This window comes from Crinia signifera, chromosome 1 (assembly GCF_055691185.1).
Source record: "Crinia signifera chromosome 1, ASM5569118v1, whole genome shotgun sequence".
NCBI classification, from domain to species: Eukaryota; Metazoa; Chordata; class Amphibia; order Anura; family Myobatrachidae; genus Crinia; species Crinia signifera.
Window position 1 is genome coordinate 240,418,071 of NC_139217.1, and position 24,198 is coordinate 240,442,268.

Here is a 24,198-nt window from a genome sequence, read left to right on the forward strand (position 1 = left end):
TGTATGGGCTAAGGACTCGACGCTTTATATAATTATATAGCTGTCACAGTGCATGCGAATCTAGTTGCGTTTGCAAATCATTATTATAATTTGAATTTTTGGCTTAAGAAGGCTAATGAACCAGTTTCCGTCGATTGTAATCACTAAAACCAGTTTAACCTACATATGTATTTATCTATTAAGTGTATATAGATAGATAGCATACCTCCCAACTGTCACGCTTACCGCGGGAACGTCCCGATATTCGGGGACGTTCCCGAGTCCCGCCCGGGGCCGCCATTGTCCCGGGGTGGGGGGGACAGTTGGGAGCCCCCCCAGCTTGCTGAGAATAGACGCTGTGCGCATGCGCACAGCGTCTATTCAGCGCCGACGAGCGGCGAAAACGGGGCGTGGCCGAAGTTCGCGTCACCCCGTGAGACCACGCCCCCTTTTCTCGAGGCCGCGCCCCCTTTTCGGGAGCGCGCGGCAAAGCTGCGCGAACGTCCCGACCTCCCAACTTCAAAAGTTGGGAGGTATGAGATAGATAGATAATCTGCCTAGCGTCTGTTTGTGTCTCCGAAACACTGCTATCTGTTGGCAGCGAGTGAAACTACGGGGAAAATTTACTAAAGGAAATTTAAAAAAAAAATAGGTGTAATTTGTATCCAGAAATATACTCATTTGTGACATTTACTATCCCGAAAATACGGCAATTCGTATTCGTATTGATGTGCTATCAATACGAATACGAATTGACGTATTTTGGGGATAGTAAATGTCAAAAATAAGTGTATTTCTGGATACAAATACACCTATTTTTTACAAATTTCCTTTAGTAAATTTCTCCCTACATCTCTTTCTCTCTCAAACATGCACAAACACAGAGGCAATCACAAGGTGGCAGACTAGATTTTGAAGCAAATATGAAAAAGACAGAAAAAGAGTATCACTTTGTGGTGCACTGGAAGAGAATTTTTAATAAAATGTAACTTTTATTTAAAGATGCTTAATAAAAAGTTGCGAAATATTGACACAATACAATACATAAAAGACACGGACAGTGCAAATATAAAAAAAAGATACTAGATCCTTGCACAGTGGGGCCCCACCGTGTTGCCTTCCCCTATATTCTTAATACGTTTTTCGTTCGCACGTTACCATAGATTACGCATATAATTTCACTGTAATATTTCCCTATGGGTTCCGTATTCTGTGGGAGTACTAATCCCTTTAGAGCAGGCATTCCCAACCACGGTCCACAAGGCACACCAACAGTGCAGGTTTTGTAGATATCCAGCCTTGAGCACAAGTGACTTAATTAGTATCTGAGGAATTCTGATTAAACCATCTGTGCTGAAGCCTGGGTATCACTAAAGCTGTGTACACACGGGGGCGATAGGGGCTGAAATCGCTGGAAATATGGTCTCTGGCGACCATATTGCCAGTGATGGGAGTGTGCCCCAGGGATAAATCGTCGGGTGCGTGCTCCCGTTTTCAGCCCTATTATAATCGCTGGTCACATGAACCAGATGATTACCTCTGCGGCACCGCAGGCAGAGGTTTCCTTTCATCAGTGACCATCTCTGGTCGCTGATGAAGAGGAGATACTAAGCAATATATTGCTGAACAATATATCTCCCCCGTGTGTACGTTGGTGTGACTTGAGGACCGTGTTGGGAATGCCTGCTTTAGAGAATAGGTTTCTTTTTACCAGGTCCCAAGGAACAAGGAAAATGTATATGGCAGATTGCTGTTAATTCTTATGTGACACAGTGTAAAGGGCCCCTTACACTTGTGAGATTTTGTAAGATTTGACCCAGTTCAGATGGATTGGCCAATTTATCTGATAAAATACATACCTCCCAATATGACTCTCTCCAGGAGGGACACATTGCTCTGCTCCTGGACTTCCCTCTTAATGTATGATTACCCTCATCTGTGTTGAACAGGTACATTGCTAATGCTGGCCACACATCAGACCAACTTTCCTTTAACCATCCAACTAGTTGGTTGCTTGGACTGAAATCTGGTACTGTATGAGGGCAAATGCCAATAAGCAATTTGCTCACAAACTCAGGAGAATGGACAAAAACATTCAGTGAAATTGTTTAAATCAAATAGGTTCAACTACAGTACTGTGTCTGAGTGACAGTTGTTTCAGATTTGGGAAACAAATGACTACCCAGTACCAGATTTTTATTCCATTCAACCAACTAGTTGAATAGTTGGAGGAAAGTTGGTCTGATGTGTGGCCAGCATAAGAAAGTTGTTTCATCACAGAGGATGGCAATTATAAATTAAGACGGAAGTGCAGGAGCAGAGCAATGAGTCCCTCCTGGAGAGGGTCATGTTGGGAAGTATGAAAATATGATGTGCCTGATGTGTAGGACCCAGTGCACAATCCCGTGCGCATTGAGTCTAACCAAGAGATTGATCCTCCTGCACATAAGCATATCCTCCAACTGTACCGTTTTAGCCGGTACAGTACCAATTTGTTACGGACTGTACCCAGAGCCGGTGCTAGGGTGTTCGGCGCCCCCCTGCAAACTAAAAATTTGCGCCCTCAATGCCTGCTGAAGGCGCTTGATGAAAAAACACATAATGGGCTTAGTAGCAGCAACACCATATGTAGATATGCCCTGTGTTAGAAAACGAATTGGTACCCCCCCCCACCCCCCCCCCCACACCCCCACACACACACACACTAAAACCAGTGATAGTGTGCGCCGTAGGTGCGCGGCAAAATTTACACCGTAATTTACACTGTAAATCCTATTACACATGATTGCCACACACCGTAGTGCCCATAACACATTGTCACACACCATAATTCCTATTACATGTTATAACCCACTGTAATGCCTATTACAACTTATGCCACAACCGTAATGCCTATTACATATTATTACAAGCACTCAGCAAGTGGTTATTACCAGTCTACCTACCCCTACCCCCTTTCCCAGCAGTGTTGGGGTTGGTGGCAGACAGCCCAGTACATCTATCGCAGGCAGTGAAGAGAAATCAGGGCTGTCCATGCTGTAGCTGCAGCTCCAGGCGTGTCCCGCGCATGTCACACAGGCAGCGCAAAGCACAGCAACATTGCAGCTGCCCCAGCGGTGTCCAGGCTATTGCTGAAAATACTGGTAACTGGGGCACTTGCGGTGGGGAAGACCTGATTAAGCGATAGTCGATGCGGTAGTCAGCTCTGCGTTGTTGCTGTGCTTCCGGCACCGCTGTCTGTATGACAGGCGCAGTACAGGAGGCACCGTGTCCCGGCAGAAGCAGAGTGGTAGTGCAGGGAGAAGCTTGAGCGCCTCTTCAGTCCGGCGGCTCCCTGCACCGCAGGAGCTGCTGAGTGGGTAGCGCCGGCCCTGACTGTACCGGCTAAAAAATAAATGTACCGATGTACCAGTTTTCTAAAGCGGCGGCCGCTCCTCCGACTCCGCAGGTGATGGCTCATGGATGGATTCGACCGGGCCCAGGGGAAGTAATTGTGTAACAGTGTGGCTGCCCCTGTTCCCAGTGGTGCCTTACAGGGCATCCCGGCGGCCAGCATGCGAGCTAAGCGTGACGTCAGCTCTGATCAATCGAGTAAAAATTTCTTTTTAGGGGACGGCAAGTACCAGGAATGTCACAAAGGTGCCAAGAGGGGTTGCAGGAGAGGGGGCGTCAAGCACCGCAAGTACAAAAGGGGGCGGTGGGGACCGCAGAGATGATGGTCTTTAATTTATCTAAATATGTCCCTACACAGGAAGAAATGTCCGTATTGAATAAGGGTCTTTCGTTTGTGCAGATGCACAGACAGTATCCCTTTGATTGTGAGACAGAACTGTATAGATTCCATCGACAATTACGTCTCAAGGACCATTTTCTTAGACATCCTTCTGCACCCTTACTGACTAAGCCCCTACAGTTTAAATCTAAAAAGGACTTTGACCCCCCATCTCCTCATGCCTCCAAAGAAACGTTTATGCGATTGGTTAAACAGGATGTTATGCCCATTTTGAGGAAACCTGCAAAATTTCATTCTAATTTAACCAGGCAGGAGTCGCAGGCAGTCAGGTCTTTACAAGATAACCCTGACATCATAATCTGCCCCGCCAATAAAGGCGGGGGGATTGTGATACTTGATAGGTCATACTATGTTGAAGAGATCAAGAGCCAGTTGGCAGACAGAGATTGTTATCTGAAATTGACCTATGACCCCACACAGAAATACAAAAAGGAATTCGATTCCATAATTAAGATGGGGTTTGATAATAGTTGGCTTGATGAGTCTACCATGAGGTTTCTCATAACAAGAATATCCTGTTACCCTGCTTTTGTATTGTTTGCCTAAGGTGCACAAGTCATTGGTCTCCCCACTAGAGACCAATAATTTCATCCATGGGCTCTTTGAGCCAACCTATTTCACAATACATTGATTTTTTTCTTACAGCCAGTGGTGCAATCCAGTCCTTATTTTTTGAAGGCCACCACAGATTTTCTCAATAACTTAAAGAGTTTTGGTCAGCCAATCAAAGATTGCATACTGGTAACACTAGAAGTTACCAGTTTATATACAAATATTGTGCATGAAGAAGGTATTAATGCAGTGCGCAATATCTTCAGTGACGGACCAATCCAATTGAGGTTTTGATTTTAATAATGTAATTAGTTTTGAACAAAAATTATTTTTGATCCCTGTGACTAGTGCAGTTTTCAAGAGGCTTCTGGGCAGCTTAAGACTTCTAACACTGCAGTGTGATTTCTAGCCTAAGGATGCACTAATCCACCCTGACATACTGCGCTCATTACAATTAAGGGAACAGTGACACAGGAAGGGCTACAATGATACTATTAGGGGCTGCTGTAGTGGGGTGCCGGACGGGATCCTGACAGTCATTTACCAGACGTCGGGATCCCGACTGTCAAAACACCGACAGACAGGTTCCCGACGGCCACCGGCTATTCTCCCTCATGGGGGTCCACGACCCCCAGGAGGGAAAATAGAATAGGTGGCGAGCGCAGCGAGCCACCGTGCCCGCAGCGTGGCGAACTCGCAAGGGGCTTTGTTGCGCTCGCCATGCTGTCTGAGTCCCGACGTCGGGCTAATGACTTTCGAAAACATAGACCACACCCGCTGTAGTGGCATGGGGAGTTACCTGTATAGCGCAGCAAATTCCATTGCGCTTTACTATTTGAAAAAGTGGGGCAGATGTATTAAGCCTTAACAAGAGATAAATGTAAGGGTGATAAGGAGAAATAAATGTCCAGCCAATCTGCTCCTTAATAACTTTTTCAAACACAGGCTGTAACATGGCAGTTAGCAGGTGATTGGCTGGGCATTTATCCTCCTTATCACCCTTGCATTTATCTCTTGTTAAAGCTTAACACATCTGCCCCAATGACACAACAAACTGGGTATTTACAAACAGTTAAAAAGGTATGAGGGCCTTACTCGCATGCTTGCAATCTATAGGGAAACAGGCATTGACACCAGGATATGTGGGGTAGATTTAAAAGCGCCGCTATAACACTTCCTGCTTCGCCTCAGTAGCAAGACAAAGCAGGAGGGGACAGCGACAAGATCTACTAAGATCTTGCTGCCGAAGCGGGGAAGCGTCAACTCCCCCCTCCGGCGATGCCTCCTCCAGCTGACAGCACGTCAGTTAACACTGACGCGCTGTCTGCTTCTCCCCGGCCGGCTGGACTGCGCATGCGCGGGGTCTCGCTACTCACGCGAGATCCCCAGTGCAGCTCAGAGCCAGCAGCAGGGACAGCGCTGTCCCTGCTGTAGGCATAGGGCATCGCCACCTGCAGCTGTCGAAATCGATAGCTGCAGGAGGTCGGAACGGTCAGCGATGCTGACCGTTCATAAATCAGGTAGGAGGCAGGCGCGCAATACAAAATATTGTAGCTGCGCTATGCCTCCTGCCCCACACCACCGCACGTAAGACACCCGCTCAGTGGGTGTCATAGATCAGGGGAAGCACTATCCCCTGCCATAAGGCACAGGGATAGCGCATATTCCCCTGATCGTCACTTAATAAATCTACCCCTGTGTTCTCTAATGCATCACTAGGATGCAGAAACTCTTGGTGAGCTGTATGATATGAATTGCACATACAGTTAGCCTGGAGGGAGCAGAGGTTTATTATACGTGTACTGTATCTTACGTTGGATCTGTTTTTTTCAATGTATTTTATGCAGAAGCATGGCCTAGTGGACACAAGTCCATTCCACATTTTTGGCAGATTCATGATGTTGGCTTGGGACGACTTCTAAAACATATTTGAGTTATTTGTCTTTGACTGGTTGGCCACCACTCCATGGCATAACCTTCCATTGTACTGTTTTAAGCAGAACAGTACATTTTTTTTAATGGTCTGTACCGGCTAAAAACCCTGGTGTAAACTGAACCAGTTTTTTTTAAGCCACAGCTCTCAGTTGTGAGGCCAGAGGGGACTCTGGGAGTGGTAGTTTACGACACCACCAAGTGATCCCCAGGTAGTGGCCGTCCAGGACTAAATCTCCCACAGTGCACAGCGGGGGGATGAATTGAGCCCACCTCCCCTTGCTCAGGGATAGATTGCGTTTGGGTTTGGGGGGGGGGGGGGGTGTGGTTGAGCAGGCTTTGGCGAGACTACAAGTCCTAGCAAGCTGTGTGCTGCCAATCAGTAGTGACTGACAGGACTAAATTAATTGGGAAACGTAGTGAATAGTAAACGGGGCAAAGCCACTCCCTTTACTCATGACCATGCCCTTCTATCTATGGACACACGCAATGTACCGGTTTTTACCTCAGAGATGTTAGAGGGTATGTAATTGGTGCAAGGAGTGTGGTGCACAATGACCCACACCGTGGACCCATTTACTCTTTAATTGTACTCCCCTCTCTGCCAGGCTGGCGCAGGCTGTGCAGCTGCAAAAATCACAGGGAAAATGGCCAAAACAACGATTGCCATTGATTCACTTAACAACAGCGGTGCCCCAGGAACGTGGCGTGGGTTCCATGTTCCCAGAGACCTGCGCATACACAAATGCTAGAGTCTACTGCACCATCAGGGATCAATCTCTAAACACACACATTTGTGTCTGTACATCATAGGACACATTTTGAGCATAATGTCCTTACTGTACCTTGTCCATGCATGCATTCATACCCCATCATCTTAGACCAGCATACAGCTCAGTTGGCATGAAACCAGATATAGAACAACTCTGTGTGCATGTGTTGAAGAGCAATTTGTAAATAAAAAAAGGGAGCAATTTGCGTGCAACTGTACATGAGCCCAGTGAATGCATAAATGAAAGCTTTGCAGTGTCTTCTGTGGCATATTTGTGTATTCTGGAAAAGTGTGTGATATGATTTAGATACTAATTGAATGTGAGGAATAAATCAGATTTAAAATTAAGGAGGATTAGGCTGAGGGCTTGAGGGGTAGTGTTTATTGTTGCACAGTTCCCACACACACACACAAAAAAAAAAAAGAGAATATTTATTTTGCTATAAATTTTTATTACTTTTTTAAAATAAGTTAGGCTTTAAATGAAATAAAATCTAAATCAAAGATCAGGCAGATATTAAATAACTGTAGACAACAATGTGTAAGGAGCATTCATATATTGCAGAGAAACAAATAGTTATTTCAAGTCTTGGCGGCAACATTCACACAAATATCACAAGACATGTCTCCTCAAAAGGTTATGTTTAAAAAATGATAATGCAGCAGAACAAAAGAACAAGAGCAATCAGGGGACAGGTTTTTATTTTTACATATACACTGTGACCAGTGTATTGGGTACATGTCTTTGCATGTAACACATTGCTCAGTCAGTGAAAGACAATGCCATTTAAAGAAAGGCTGGTACCTGATGTGCAACCCGGAGGAAGAAGGACTCACAATGTATTTAAGTGCCTTTTAATGGCATATGCCAACATTAGACATGCTTGCATGAAAGTATCAAGAACAACAACTCTAGCGTTCCCATAAATGGCAATATGAGTGTATTACAAATGGGCCACCATAAATGTAACATCTGCCAATTAAAAAAGGAGCCTTAGAGGTTGATGCAAGTTTTGCAGTGATCTATTTGCTGTAGGAAATAAATTAGCAACCAACTACAACAGTAATGCCAAAGATTGTATATCAACTCGTAAAGCAACCAAGTCACATTACAGTCTGTAAAAAAGGTAACGTTAAGTAAAAATCATAAGATAGATTATTATATCCATGATATTAAAGACTTAACGCTGAAAATAATTTAAATAAGGTTTTTTTTTTTTTTTTGCATCGAACGTGCGATAGCCTTCTCCCAACTCATTCCCAGGCTACTTTGTAATAACTGGTAATAAGCAATAATTTTCTTATGGGCCCTACACACATGCCGATGTGTGTAGGGCAACCTAGCTGTGCTATGTCGGGCCGTTCTGAGCACACAGAGCTGACAGCCCACACACAGGGCGAGCTGTCAGCTCTGTGTGCTAAGCGAGCAGACAGCGCCAGTGTTCTCCGGTGGGATATTGATGGACACTGTTCATCAATCTCGGCCAGCGACAAAGACGCGCATTGCTGTCGATATAGCCCCCACACACACACACACACCGATGGGAGGGCATTTTCTAATCGACTTTGCCAAACTAAGCAAAATCGCTTAGAAAATGCCTTAATATCGGCATGTGTGTAGGCCGTATAACGCACATTTAGTGGCAGTTACATTTCATGCCCTCTAGTAATGCCGTTACAAATGTTGCCGGTAATGCTTTTAGCAAGATTTTTTTTTTTTTTACTTTCTGGAATGTGTGATTTTCGGAATAATTTGGATAAGGGATACTCAACCTGTTGGCATTAACACTTTTAGCAACTGAAAAATTAACCATAGAGACAGAAAAGCAATAATGCGGTCAGCTTATAAACATTTCTGATAACAGTAATACAGTAGCTTGTGTGCAACGTTTTAGCCATACAAATTAAGGAACTGCTATGCTTACAAAGAAAATCTTTTTAGCGGTTAATTTGCCTAAGCAAACCAAAAAGCCATTTTAGCAAGTAAAATATGTGATAATTGTTTATATTTCTGGTATAATCTTAGTTTGCCTCAAGGAATCTCTTATTTTCTGTTGGCTGGGGCACATTCAGCACGGTCTACTGGTCCCCACTGGAAGGTCACAAATCCACTGTCATCTTACTTTAACAAAAGCAAAGTTTTCCATGCTACTTGGTTTTAACCATCGGCATTAGTTAGACGTCAGCAGACTGCTCCTGTCTGTCCCACCAGATATTGAAAGGTCACTGTTAGATGCAGGTCTGCTAGAGAACGTACTTAAAAAAGTAGAATTATTATTTAACTGAGGTGCATATTTTTACACACTTGTAACAATATTGTCGGAAGATCAAGATTATCACTGATACTTTCTGCAAACAAAAAAAAGTGTAAGTCTAGTTTTAAGCAAAAAAGAATGAAACATCAAGATAAGCAAAATAGGACATGACAAATATAGGGGGGAAAAAAAATAGACAATGATCACACTACTATCAAAGTTGCTTTTCTTCATTAAATATTCACTTTGTAGTAGTGTCAAACTAATCACTACTCTGCAGACACAGAGCAAAGAGAGGTTTGATTTTCCATATAAAGTCCCAGCCATCAGAACAACAAAAGAGTGAAGTCATCCTTGCATGTAGTCTCCACATGCAACTTTGCAGTCAATATTTTTACAGACATAGAAAGCTAGGTGCTCATTTCAAGATTTCCCGAAACCCTTTTCATGAAGAAAAATAATACGTTTTTCAATGCATTGCTTGAGTAGTTTAAAAAATAAACTATCCCCAATAGGGACCTTTGGGTATACACATCATCCTATTAGTCTGCTAGTCCTCATGGGCCACCTCATCATCTGTCAGAAGCTGCCCATTTGCAGATGGAGTTTCAGAGGGGGCCTGGGATAAGTCCTCAAAGTCCTGACTCATAGTGGGGGAAATGATGGAGGGACTGGTGTCACAGGACTCTGTGCTCTGCTCTGAAGTAGCTATAGTAGTTGCTGCACTTTTAGGGGTTGGGTCAAAATCATCATCGTCTTCCAGAATGGGTGATTCATGAACACCTGAAATGGAATAATTGAAAAATTACTTCATGGTTCAGAAAACAAAACGAATTATGGAATTCACACTTTCACACTATGGGCCTTATTCTGGTTCACTCAGAGGCAAATTCCTTCTCAAATGGACCAAACCATGTGCACTGAAGGTGGGGCAGGTGTAACATGTGCAGAGAGAGTTAGATTTGGGCGAGTTATTTTGTTTCTGTGCAGGGAAAATACTGACTGCTTTATGTCTACACTGCAATGTAGATCTCACTTTGAAGAAAAAGCCCACCAAAATCAAATTCTCTCTGCACAAGTTACATCTGCCCCACCTGCAGTGTACATGGTTTTGTCCATTTGAGAAGGAATTTGCCTCTAAGAGTGAACCAGAATAAGGTCCTATATTTATTTTGTAATATAGTGTGGAATATTAACAATTAACCTTGTGTATCACAAACCTTGAAATACAGTCACACATTTTGTATTGTTGCAACAGTTCCTAGTGTAGCCAAGAGGAATTTATAACCGGTTACCCTTTAGCCATAACAATTTGGCAGTTTGTATTTGGTTTTGAAATGCCTACAACACAATGCACAAGAAATGCAATTTATACTACTATGGATCAAGTACATAGAGGGAGAATTTGAATTACGGACATCACTTTTAAATAAATATATAAATATGAAATATTTATATATTTAATAATCCATAGCGCTGGCCAGCAGAAGCAGCAGCCCTGGATTGACCTGCCTGAGACCAATTTGCTATATAGCTTGATAACCTCATACTCATTGTTTGTTACATTTTATACCAGAACAGATTTTCATGAAGTCCTGAGCTGCTGCAAATATCAGGTCCTCTTGTATCTACATGTATCTCCCTTCCCACACAAGAATGACCTTGAAAATGTGCCGTCGTCACCATTATATGTACACAACTCAATCTATGCACTCAAGTGCACATTCCCTAATGTTTCGTTTCTGATTATTATTCACTGTGCAGTACTCCAGTACACAGGATATTAATATTACTAGTTATCTGCATATTTGCATGCTTTCAAAGGATTGGGGAATGGCTGACTGAGGAAAGGAAATCTAATACCAGACAGCATGTGAGCAGTGGCACACAGTGAATTATTTAAAAATGATCCAGTTAAAATAAGTGATGTAAGTAAAATGGGGCAGATGTATTAAGCCTGGAGAAGAGATAAACTGGAGATAACATGGAAGAGATAACGCACCAGCCAATCAGCTGTGTTTGAAATATGACAGTTGGGATCTGATTGGCTGGTGCGTTATCTCCTTCCCCTTTATCTCCAGTTTATCTCTTCACCAGGCTTAATACATCTGCCCCAATGTTTCTTGTGTTAGTAAACCGTTAGGAGATACTGCCAACAGTAAACGGTCTCATACGTATGACAGTGTATAATCAGAACTATTTCTACTTAGACAACACAATCTGAAAGAACTTACTGCTGAATGACTCTGGATATTGTTTCGCCAATTTCCCTTTTAACATCCTGCAGCAGGAAAAAAAAAAAAAAAAAACTGAACACCACAGGACATTTAATATAAATATTGTGCTTTATCACACGCCCAGGTCCATAATATTGTGCTACAAGTTGCCTACTTACCACTTATCCATTAAAATCCCAGTTTTCTGGACACTGTCCCAACCCGGGTTTGACCACATTTACACTGCATCTTGGACCCAGGTTATTCCCAGGTGAATCTGGGCCTGACCTGCATGTCACAATCAGACATCTGCATACACAGCCAATCAGCAGATTATAGGTATAACCTCATGGGACAATGTGCCCAGGTTATAGCAGCTGTTTACTACCCCTTTTCCACTGCTGCGATAACCTTGGCTATTGCTGGGTAACCCAGGTCATGGCTCAATGTAAAAACACCCTGGCAGTTGTGACTGTCAACTCTGGCGCTGTGATCTGAAGCAAAGGCTGTCAGGTAAGAACATACATACAGATACATGTGTGCTGAGGAAAAAATGTCTTGTTTTACTTTGTCAGGTAAGAACACCTGCCCTATCCTTTACCCTAACCCTCCCTCTGGTGACAAATCTTTGGTTTTAGGAGAATGCTGACATTTCACATGTTGACAATGATGAAATGGTTCATGTAACATGTTGAATCACGTGGATATTCTAGTATCAAATCTCTTAAATATGACTGTATACACAGAGATCAGATACACACCATTTTCTGCATAGCCAGAAAACAATTTTATGTTTGGTCCAAGGGCAATACAAACACAAGACATTTTGTGTAGGATTATAAAAGAATTAAACTAGGAAATGAGGAGCCTGCACATAATAAGCTAACTTTTTGTAGTATTCCATTCCTCAGTTTGAACTTAAAAGTCCCCAAGTTAAAGATGGATATGAACAACAGTCTAACACACAAGAAAATAATGAGAGCTGTAGTGTCTTGCAGGCGAACTCTAAGAAAGATGTAGCAGTAATTTTATTTTCTCCATCCATCTGGGGTTGGAAACACATTTAGAAAATCCACCCCTAAGGGAAGCTATGCTCTACTTTAGATGAATAAAATATTTGAAGTCTAAAATTTGATAACTGTATGAACTGGGACCTTGTAGCTTTGCAGAAGCTCTGTGCAGCATTGCCCATGAAGATCCTAGGCAAATAAAAATGGAGTGTGAGCAGAGATCCTGGCTGGAATATAGATTGTTCCGTTCCCAGATATGCCTGCTGAATTGTGGCCTTATTCCATCTGGGGTTAGTCAGTTTGGACCCAGGCCAACCTGTTTTCTAAATGCTGTAACAAAGAAGAATGTTATCAGTTTTTCTTTAAAAAGGCTAGACTGATCAGATTCAGTGCAGGATGCTCTAAACCAAAACTGCGGTAGAAACTCTGTATTCAGGTTTTATTGCATTTTCATATCCAGTAAAGCCCCCACTGCAGGGGCACTGCTGTGGAGGCAATCGCAAGGGCAGTGCGATGAGATGCCCACACCCACGCACATTCCATCGCAAAGCACATAAAGTATGTGCTTTTTTAACTAGATTGCATCGCATCTAGTTCATGTGCTTTAGCACATCGCATGCGTTTTGAACTAGATGCAATGCAATCCAGTTCAAAACGCATAGTTATCGCTCCGTGTTTGGGCACCTTAAAAGCTTCAGCACTGACTGGGAAATTTTGCTAGTTGATTACTTAGCCATGGGATTCTAGAGCTTCCACTGCCCTTAAAAAAATAAAATCTAGTTTAAGAGCATGTTTTTAACTGCTTTGAAAAGCAAATCATTAATATAAGGAACAATATTACCATCTTAGAAGGCCTGCCACCAACAGCAGAGGTGTACACTGCACAGGGACAATCCAGCATATTTCTTCCACTGCAGTCTGTCAGAGTTTCCATGGGTCTCTCTTATGGTGCCCAAACACTGTGTGATGCGCAGAGTATATTTTAAAGTAGATTGCATCGCATCTAGTTCAAAACACACGCGATGTACTAAAGCACTGTGCGTTTTGTACTAGATACAATGAAATCTAGTTCAAAAAGTACAGGCAGCACATACGTTTATGTGCTGTGCGATGGGATATGCGCGGGAGCACGCAGCGTATCCATACATTGCACCATGTATGGGCAGCATTACAAGTTTTCTTCGCACTATTTATCTTGTGCCTCTCTCTCCCTCATCCATCCATCACTGTGTATCCTGTGTGCCTTACTGCTGACCTACTCCTCCAGTGCTTAAATATACATTAGGGGAGGGCTTGGATAAAAAAAAAAACTACACAGTGCTAGCTTCTTACCATCAACTTCATCCCATGGTCACAAAGTGTACCCCAGATGGAGAATGGGGGGGGGGGGACGGACCTTGGTAATGCCACAGACTACAAATATAGTCTCTTTGTCCTCATTTAAATGTGGTATGAAGGCAGCATAGTCAATTTCTAATTTGCACATAGGGGGTATTCAATACTTGTTTAAAAACTATTATCGCATCTATCCTCCCATTTTAAGCTGTATTTGCATGGTGCGATATTGTGATATTCAAGGTTAGTTTGAATAAGGTCTTATCTGGCACAGTTATTCAATATAAATCAACTGTTTGAGGACAGGTGCTCTAGACATCTTTTCTGTGTCTATAGTATGTTTTATATTTCACCTGGGTATAGGGTGGTGACATTTAATGTTTTTAATTCATTTTTTTGGTTTAATTATTTGTAATTTTTTCTTTTTTTTAAACTATGGTCAATGAGGGTAGAGGACACTTTTCAGGGATCTCGTGGGCCTTCTTAGTTTAAATTTGCAATGAGGAGACAGATCAGAGCGGCAGAATATTCAGTGTAGCATCCAGGTCAGTGTCAGCAGTACTGGTTTCAAGGATGCTTTGATTGTATTTTGAAAATGCTGAGCTCTGGATATAGGAATGGGCACCGGAGCTGGATTTGAAGTGGTAGATGGACAGTGATCAGTGAAGTGGGAGCCAGGATGCAGTGAGGTGTGGAGAAGTGAGAGCCAGTTAACAGGGAGATGTGAAGTTTTATTGAGTTGTAGTGAGAGCCGGGTAATGGGGAGCAGCGATGCTGGAAGCAATGATATGGGCAACAGCGAGCAGCAATTCATGGAGCAGTGGATTGAAAACCAGTGAGAGCCAGGGAATAGTGAGGTAAAATAAGCTGGGCAGCAGCGATGCAGGCAGGCAACAGGGAGCAGTGAGGTGAGAAGTGGTGAGAAAAAAAAAGACACCATAAGCCCTCCTCCCCCTGTTGGCAAGCACAAACAGAAAAGGCATAAAAAGAATTAAAGATCGCACATGACCATACAAATAGATGCCAAAATACAAACTTTTCAATACCCCCATAGTCTATTATTGGTCATTTACATTTAATTATAGACAACACTGTGTATTCCTGTGTAGGGTGTGAGAATGACTTACTGGAAAGCAGCACCGATACTAGATTCAACTAGATTCAACTATGTTAGCCATTCAGGTAGTAGCTAGTGTGTGGAATATGCATCTTTTATTCGATCAGAAGCTTCATTCAAGCATATTGTGAAGAACAGAAAGTTAGAATAGTTTTCAGTGTTCCTAAAGCATTGTAGAATTTTCTTTCATATGTAATACAAGGCAAAAGCCAGCACTGGAGTGGTAGTTACATTTCAATTAGAACAACAAGTAGTTTAATCTTATTTGGCTCATAGGAAAAAGCCAATTCTACACATTGGCCCTTATTCAGATCTTATTGCAGATATTTTGTTTGGAAAAATGGACAAACCATGTGCACTGCATGTGGGGCAGATGTAAGATGTGCAGAGAGTTAAATTTGGGTGGGGTGTGTTGAAACTGAAATCTAAATTGCAGTGTAAAAATAATGCAGCCAGTATTTACCCTGCACATAAACAAAATAACTCACACAAATCTAACTCTCTCTGCACAGGTTACATCTGCCCCACCTGTAGCGCACATGGATTTGCCCATTTTCCAAACAAATTTGTACTGCGATCAGATCTGAATAAAGGCCATTTTTTCAATCCTCCCACCTTATTCTCCTAAAAATGATATCCAGATCCTTCTTCATTTCCACCAATATCCTTGTATGATGTATAAACCGATCGTTCATCTGTTGCATCCGTGTGTTGGACAGGCTGTTAAAATTCAGGAGCATTTCATTTGTTTTCTCAAATCGATCAAGCCTGGAGCAGCAAATAGCAAACAGAATGCATGGTTAGAAGCCACTGTGGGAAAATCTATTGGAAGTATATCTTAGATTTTTCAGGTTTGAGATTTTATAGCATCCCAGACTAAATCAAATTAATCACAGGTCGGAGAAATACCCATTTACTTGATTTCCTATATCCCAATAGATATTAAGCTTGTGCAGGGCCATCCTATCTCTCTGTTTGTTAATCCACATCACAAAACATGACCCAGTGCAAGACAGAAAGCACTGACAGGGAAACATCAATTGCATATGCATATGAACTTTAGTTTAGAAGGTGCCGACTTATCATCCGTACATGCAGAGGTGGATTTTCCACAAGGCAACAGAAGCTTTGACCTAGGTACCAGCAGGTCCCAAAGGGCCCCATAAAGATATCCGGTACTTGTTTCCTAGCACGGCACCCATCGCATACCATATTTAGTGGTGTGCGATGCGATCTTCCCATTAAATTAACAGGAGTGCTTGTACAATGCAATATCGCATAGCATTGCATGCCAGCAAATAGCATGCAATGCGATTTTTAATTGCACAAGCACCCTGATGGGTGCTTACAATGTTGAATGCACCCCCATTGTCAACGCCACCCCCACTATCAACGCCAACCCGAAGCGTGGCGAGCGCAGCAAACCCGCGAGGGGCGGCAGTTTGCGTCCTCCGACCTTTTCATACCCCCCACTATCCACGTCGGCGTGGAGTTGATTTTATATAGTGTGGCGAGCACAGCGAGCCACCGAGCCCGAAGCGTGGCGAGTGCAGCGAGCCCCTCAAGAGGACGCAGGATACATGTAAAGTAATCAGTGTCCGCTCACCACGCTTCGGGCTTGGTGGCTCGCTGCGCTCGCCACACTATCTAAAATCAACTCCACACAGACATGGATAGTGGGGGTAGGAAAAGGTCGGAGGACGCATAACGCCGCCCCTCGCGAGTTTGCTGCGCTTGCCATGCTTCGGGTTCGTTGATAGTGGGGGTGGCATTGACAATGGGGGTGCATTTAACATTGTAAGCACCCATTAGGGTGCTTGTACAATTAAAAATGGCATCGTATCGCATGCCGCTATATTGCATGCGATTGCATAAGATGCATTTTGATCAAAATCGGGGGCGCCGTGCTACGAAACAAGTACCAGATATCCTGGCCATCCAAAATGTTCCCAGAGGAGCATTGCTCAACTACCATGTGACATTATGAAATCATGAACCGGTCCACACCCCCAAAGTCCCCTTGATGTTGTTTGATACGATAAAAAAAAAAAACATTTGGGCACACAAAATGGTTTCATCCACTCTATGGGAGCAGTCAATTTACTTTGATTGTGACACAGGTATTAAACCTATTTACAAAAGCCAGACTTTTTATGACTTCCATTCTTGAAGCTCAACCTTTGATTACCAGTTACCTCCCTGAATGATGTTATTCAATAAATAATTGACTAATGGTGCCCATACACTGTGCGTTTGCACCGTGCGATGCGCGTTCCCTCTGCATCTCATCACACAGTACAAAAAGTATGTGCTGCACATACTTTTTTTGGATTGCCTTCTGATCGCATTACACGCAAATCGCATGCGATGCGATCCAGCGCATAACAGGTGCGATCATCGCACCGTGTATGGGCACCTTAACCTTCATTTAAATGTAGTTACTGTATCTGCTGACACCACCTCAAATAATTTTACTGTCCTTACTGTAAAAAAGTCCTTCCTTCTAAGTGTACTAAACCTTCTCTCCTGCAGCCTAAGTGCATGCCTTAGTGTCCTAGTATCCAGTTTTGGAGTATATAAGCTGCCTGACAGATCGTTGTAATGGCTGCTGGACGGGGTCCCGACAGTCTGGATCCCGACAGTCATTAACCCGACGTCGGGATCCCAACTGTTAAAACACCGACGGCCGGGTTCCCGACGGCTGTCGGCTATTTTCCCTCGTGGGGGTCCATGACCCCCATAGAGGGAGAATAGAATAGGTGGCTAGCGTAGCTCACCACCATGCCCGCAAGGGGCTTTGTTGTGCTGGCCACGCTGTCTGAGACCAGGCAGTCGGGATCCCGACTGTGTGGAGCCCAGAATTGCCCTTCAAATTCTAGATTAGGTCTAACAAATGCACTGTACATTTGTATGATCAGATTGATCAGATCCCTAGCTTCCATGCTTTTTTTTTTTTTTCTCACACAGGCCAGTATCTTATTTGCCGCTACCTGACATGTGCCAAGGTACTCTATCCATGCCGGCTGCAAAATTATAGTGCTATGGATTGTTTGAAGAGGGCCCTACATTGGTTTCTGGCCTAGGGCCACGAGGTCTAAATCCGCCTCTACCTGCATGATACACATTCCCCTGCACATACAAATTACAGTGGAAAATGAAATGCCTATCAATATACTACAGTAAAATACAACTCACTACATGATGCAGATAAAGGGGTGGATTTAAAAGCAAGTGAGCTGTAATTCCATCCACACTGAGGTGCCAATTCAGACTCATGTATTTGTCCAAATTTGTCCCCGTTTCCAATGGTTTGGGGGCTGCGAATGCACAGACTCCCTGTGCAAACGCCTTTGGCGAATATCACAAACGAGGTGTTCACAGGGGGAGGCATCAATGGAACGTCCAGCATTTTATGGGTGTCCCCATGAAAAGGATGGGCGTTCCACTGGGAACCCAGGCGTGGTGGTGCCTGCTCGGGGTGGGCGGCTGACATCCCATGACATCAAGCACCCACCCCCTTTTTGGAGATCAGCGGCAGAAATAAAAGTCAATTTAGGCTGACTTATTTCCGAAGGGGAGAAAGATCATTAGATGGTCGTTGACCACCCAATGATTTGTCTCCCCTTCGGCCGCATGTGAGGGGATGTGTTCTCGTACACATCACCTCACATGCTAGTGAGGGGACGCAGGAGGTAGGCCGGAATGTTCGGGGGAGGTGCTGACCTGTTCGATAGGCTGCGAGTTTATGTAGCGTAGGGAACAGGTCTGAATAAGGCCCTGTGTCTCAGAATGACAGAATTGTAATTATCTTTTTGACTGCACTGTTCAATGCACACCTGCTAATCTTGGGGAAATGGGAGAGGGAAAATCTGCACTGGCCGGTGCTATAGCACCCGTTTTGCCCCAAATGAGAATGCAATGTGTGAATCTCGAATCTGGGTGCAGCCAAAGACACTGTGTGGTACAAAATAGAGGGGATAGAAAATAATGTCTTTTATGTATCTATGTTAAAATGACATTCTTTTATTGATCATTATTAAAAACCGTCAGATCTGTGAAATATCTGATTATATACAAATAAACAACGTTGCTTTTTAAATATATTTGTTTGTTTAATTGTATAGAATAGATATTTCACAGATCTATAGATCAATAAAATAATGTAATTTTAACATACTGTAGATACATAAATTCTTTCAACATACCTCTGTGCGCCAACTAAAAAGACATTCTTTTCTATCCCCTCTATTCAATGCACACCTGCACCAGCTTTATCTTTGGTATGAAAACAGGCAAATCCTGTAGTAGATTCCTAATATTTTTTAATACAAGAAGCAGCGCCATCCTTTTCTAATGCTGTGTACACACAGGGGCGATAATCGCTGGGAATATGGTCGCAGGCTACCATATTGCCAGTGATTGGAGTGCGCACTAGCGATAAATTGCCGGGTGCGCGCTCCCGTTTTCTGCCCCATTGTAATCGCTGGTCGCAGGAGCTTGCTCCTGCGACCAGCTAATTACCTCTGCGGCTCCCCAAGCAGAGGTTCCTTTTCATCAGCGACAATCTCTGGTCGCTGATGCAAAGGAGACACTGGGCAATATATTGCTCAGCAATATATTGCTAGCAATATATTGCTGAGCAATATATTGCTGAGCAATATATTGCTGAGCAATATATCTCCCCCGTGTGTACGGGGCTTAACTTCTTTTACCAAAGTAATAAGAGAAATAAAGAACCAATAGATAACTACAGTAAGTGGGTGCACTCCGGAAACTACATAAGGAATTCAGTTTACTTAAGTTCAAATTAATTAGTAAAATGTGGTTTTAGTTTTCTGTGAACGCAATTATAAAACACAACTTTTATTCTTTGTAAATAAAATGTGTGAGGCTCATACAGTGTTAAAATTGAAGTATAGTGCTAAAGTAACAAATCGTGGTTAAAACCATGTGTTTGTGTACTTGTCTTGTTCTTTATATTTTTGTCTTTTCTTTATGAGATAGTTCCCTGGAGTGTCCAAACTTTTTGTGACAAGGGCCAAATTTGGTGAGGTGAAAATGTATGTGTGTGTGGTCCCTGACATTCTTTGAATCATTAATCACATCAGAATGGTCCCCCACTCTGCCCCCATTCACTGTATGTCCCCTAGTCTGCCACTCCTTCACTGTATATCCCCCACTCTGACCCCTCCCTTCACTGTATGTTTCCCAGCCCCTTGTGTGAACCAGATGAAGGAGAGGCAAAGCAGGAACTGCAAGGACAGGAGATGCTTGGGCTCCCGCTGCCGCCCTCCTCCACTCATGCTGTCACTGTGATTGTGGAGTAGGGTGATATACGATTGCAAAAGCAGGGGTAGGACGCCAAACACATCTGACTGGTGGCCGGCACCTCCTCACTGCAGCAGACAGCAAGGTAAAGGCGCGCTCGCTGGGACCCCACCTTTAGTGTCCTGTGCTGTGCTTCCCACATCTGATGCACTGCCCGCTTCCAGCTGGAGGCTGCGGGCCACTTAAAATGACAGCACGGGTCACAATTGGCCCCTGGGCCTGACTTTGGGCATGCCTGTCCTAAATATTCAAATCTGCTCTTGGTGTTACTGATCTTTTTTATTTAGGTTTATTTATTCACCCCCACTCTAGTAGGGTGCCGTTGATAGATATTATTTGATTCCCCCCCTGTATCAGTAAGCTATTGGCAGCGTTTATCCCTCAAGGGTTCCCCGCTTTAATTGTCTAGACTGCTTTGGGTATGTATCTGTTACTTTAGGTGCCATGGGCAGCAGAAATTTTCCGTACACGCTGAATGATATTGACCATTAATATTGAGTGGACACACTAGATGATATTGTAAAGAACATCGCACAGAAGCTTTCTGAAATATTGTTCACAATTTAGCCTAGTGTGTATGGGGCCTAAATCATGTATGGATTTAAGTACTCACATGTGCCTTTGAGCCAAAATAATAGCATTAACATCCTCCGAGTTCACCATATTGAGAATCCTGCTACAAAATACTCCTGAAGCGCTTGGTTCCATTACACAGTTATCGGTCTGAAAGAAGAAGGGAACATATTAGAAACTCTGCAGACATACATTTCCTTAGAACATACAATTAACATATAAACTCTAACATTTACATAAATCTTACATTGTATTTTTTGTTTGTGTAATTTTACTGTGTAAATGAAACTGCAACAAAATACCTTCACTAGATTACCTAACTTCAAGACATTAAAAGGCAACAGAAAGGAGTATTTTTGCCACAACAAAACATTTATGTATATCATGCCTTAAAGGTGACAAAACTAATCTCTGTAATTCAATTTTCATTCTTCTCCTGCAGTTCAGTTACAGTAAATGTTTAAGACAGTCTGAGAACAAAACAGAACTTGTATAGACTAGATACTTCGGGTGCTGGATGACTCGCCAACAGTCAGGATTCTGACTGCTAAATGCCAGACAGTCCGGATCCTGACTGCCAGGGGCGGTTTTCCCTCGGGTGTGGTATAGGGGTCCGACAGTCCGGATCCCGACAGTCATTATCCCGACTGGCTGGACCCAGACAGCATGGAGAGTGCAACAAAGCCCCTTGCGGGCTCGCTTTGCTCGCCACGCTGTAGGTGTGGCGAGCCTATTCTATTCTCCCTCTATTTGGGTCATGGACCCCCACGAGGGAAAATAGCCGACGGTGGGAACCCGGCTGTTGTGTTTTGACAGTCGGAATTCCGACGTCAGGTGAATGCCTGTCTGGCACCCTTTTCCCTCGTGGGGGGGTAACACAACCCCCAGAGAGGGAGAATAAAACAGGTACGAGCGCAGCAAGCCCACAAGGGGCTCCGATGCGCTCAAAACCCTGTCGGACTACTGACAGTCGGGAGTCCAATGAGTAACGACCGTTTGAATCCCGACGGATTACATTTAGATCTTCCACTGTAAAAATGTAGTGTAAATATTTCTTAAAACTTTTTATTGTTTTCAAAAAGGGACATACGGAAATTACAGTACAAAAAGATAATGACAGATAAAGAGGAAGGGGTGTGAGCAAAGAAAAACGGAACACTCCTTGACCTCTATAGTAATGCTCCAATAAGTTAAGCACCAGCAAAACAAAAAAATTGATCAGCCAGCCACAGAACCTGTGTCATTTATTAGTGTCCCAGTTTAAACATAAAATATTAATTTTCCCGACTCAGGACATTGGACAGAAAAGTAATAATGCCCTAACCAGGACATTATTGAAAGTAACATAGAAAATTTCATGCAAGTTACATCTGTTCAGGATGGTGATACAGAATAGAGAAGACTTCTATTTAATAGTTGGTATTCGATACAGCTGATATGATATGCAAATTCCTATATAGTCATTACTATTTGTAACGGCAAGACACCCTGAAATATAAAATACAATGCCAAGTCTATTCAATTAAGATATCTTTAGGTAAGAACTCCTCGAAAACAAATTACAGATGTAATTCATTATCTTAACGGTCAATGAGAAACTGTTTTACAAATTACACATATAGATATAAAATACACACATGCCAAATATTTGGCATGTATAGCAGAACACAATGCAGTTGCATAGTCTATTGCACTTGGGCCCTTTTCTGACAGAGCTATAAGCTCATGTGGTAAGCAGCCACCAGGCTGCTCCCCTAGATATGGGACCCCGATGACCGCACATGCAGCACACATCCTGTTACCGTGGGCGGCAGGTTCCCGTGGGAGCCAGGTAACTTCTCACTCATTGTCCCTCACTGCTGCGGCGACTCTCTCCCCTTCTAGCATGCAGCAGCCGCCGCCGGCAGCACTCTGCTTCCACTTCCTGCTTTTTCTGTTAGCCCGCATCTCATTGGCTGCCTCATGCTGTCCTTACGTAGGCGGTTTACGCCCCCTGGCTCTGGCGCCCTCGCCCATTTACTGACTTGCGAAAGTAACAACAATATCGATGTGTCTGTCATCCCCCCTAGCAACGTTATGGTGACAGTGAGCAAGCAGCAGAGTAAATGCAGCCTGTAGTAAGCCAATGTTATCAGATTCCTGACATATACGTACTGCTGTTCTGCGTCAATTTCATAAATAAGTAAAAAATAAATAAAATAGTTTATTATGTTGAGTGTTGAGCCTCTGTATTTGTATTTATTAGAACACGAGGTTACAGGCCACTGCACCCCAACCTGGGAATAGCGAGTGCTGTTTGCACCCCATTTGTAGGAATGGTGAGTGCGGTGGTACTCTGTATCTATCTATCTATCTATCTATCTATCTATCTATCTACCTAACTATCTATCTCTAGTTTTGTTGTAGTATGCAGCACTCACAGCATTTCTTAAGTCCCCACAGACACATTTGTAGGTAGCAACATTTCAATCGTTTAATCGGATTTTCATCAGGCTCATTCAACATAATAAAAACATACATTATATACACTATGGGCGGTATTCAATGAGCCTGATTCGCCATGTTTTTATGGCGAATTTGTGCTGTTTGGCGAATTTCTGACTAAAACGGTGAATCACCCTATTCAATGACGACCACATGGCGAATACATTTGAAGGGTTTTTTCGCCATGATTCACCGAGTAGCAATCGCTATCTTTTTATGGAGAAGTGGAATGTGAACTTTTAAAATAAAGTGTTTTGTTTTTTACATTTGGTGTAAAAAAATCAGGAATTTTATTCTAAAGAGGGGCATGCTATTTATATTCATGTGCTGTAAGCACATGAATATATATTTAATTTAAAAAAAAATATATATATATATTTTTTTTACACAGCAGCCAGCAGGGGGCGCCGGAGCCGAGCCGCTCATTACATATTCATATATTCACTGCACCCGATCGTTACGATCGGGTATAGTGAATATACGGTCCCCTGCTGGCACCCCCGGGGGGCAGCCTGTGCTGCCTGGCACCCGGGGAGCCCACCTCCCCCCACAAACGTTCTGGGGCAGGCAGAGAGACTTCCATCTCTCTGCCTGCCACCGTCCTCAGGCTCCCTGCGGCATTCGCCGCAGGAGCTCATATTGACCAGTCAGGGGCACCGAGCCCCTGACACGTTGAATACCGGAGCCGGCGAGGCTCCGGAACGTGGCGAATGTGCAGCGAATCCCAATACATGTGCAGTAGGTGCCACGGCACTGTAGATCCGCTTCCGGATATTGGCAGGATGAGGTCATCCCGTCCCAGTCAGCGGGCGCACACGGCACCGTGTCATTGCTTCCAGTGCCCGTCATCAT

At 43.5% G+C, this 24,198-nt stretch overlaps 1 protein-coding gene across 1 annotated transcript; it reads right to left on the bottom strand.

The window, feature by feature from the left end:
• Nucleotides 1-7,459: 7,459 nt before the first annotated feature.
• Nucleotides 7,460-22,808, bottom strand: KXD1 (KxDL motif containing 1). Its single transcript, XM_083179446.1, has 5 exons — nt 22,665-22,808; nt 20,903-21,012; nt 15,577-15,729; nt 11,518-11,564; nt 7,460-10,066 (listed from the first exon to the last, which is right to left on the bottom strand). Exons 1-5 carry the CDS (start codon nt 22,707-22,709, stop codon nt 9,834-9,836), a joined length of 588 nt encoding a protein of 195 aa, XP_083035572.1. The 5' UTR covers nt 22,710-22,808; the 3' UTR covers nt 7,460-9,833.
• Nucleotides 22,809-24,198: the final 1,390 nt, after the last annotated feature.

What these genes read in the sequence shown, in the direction of transcription:
- KXD1 (XM_083179446.1), bottom strand. Translation starts at nt 22,709, where the DNA reads ATGAGTGAGAAGTTACCTGGCTCCCACGGGAACCTGCCGCCCACG. An exon ending in ACGGGAACCTGCCGCCCACG is followed by an intron (nt 21,013 to 22,664) that starts GTAACAGGATGT and finishes TTCTTCTTTCAG; the next exon opens with ACCGATAACTGTGTAATGGA. An exon ending in ATATCCAGAGTCATTCAGCA is followed by an intron (nt 10,067 to 11,517) that starts GTAAGTTCTTTC and finishes ATTCCATTTCAG; the next exon opens with GTGTTCATGAATCACCCATT.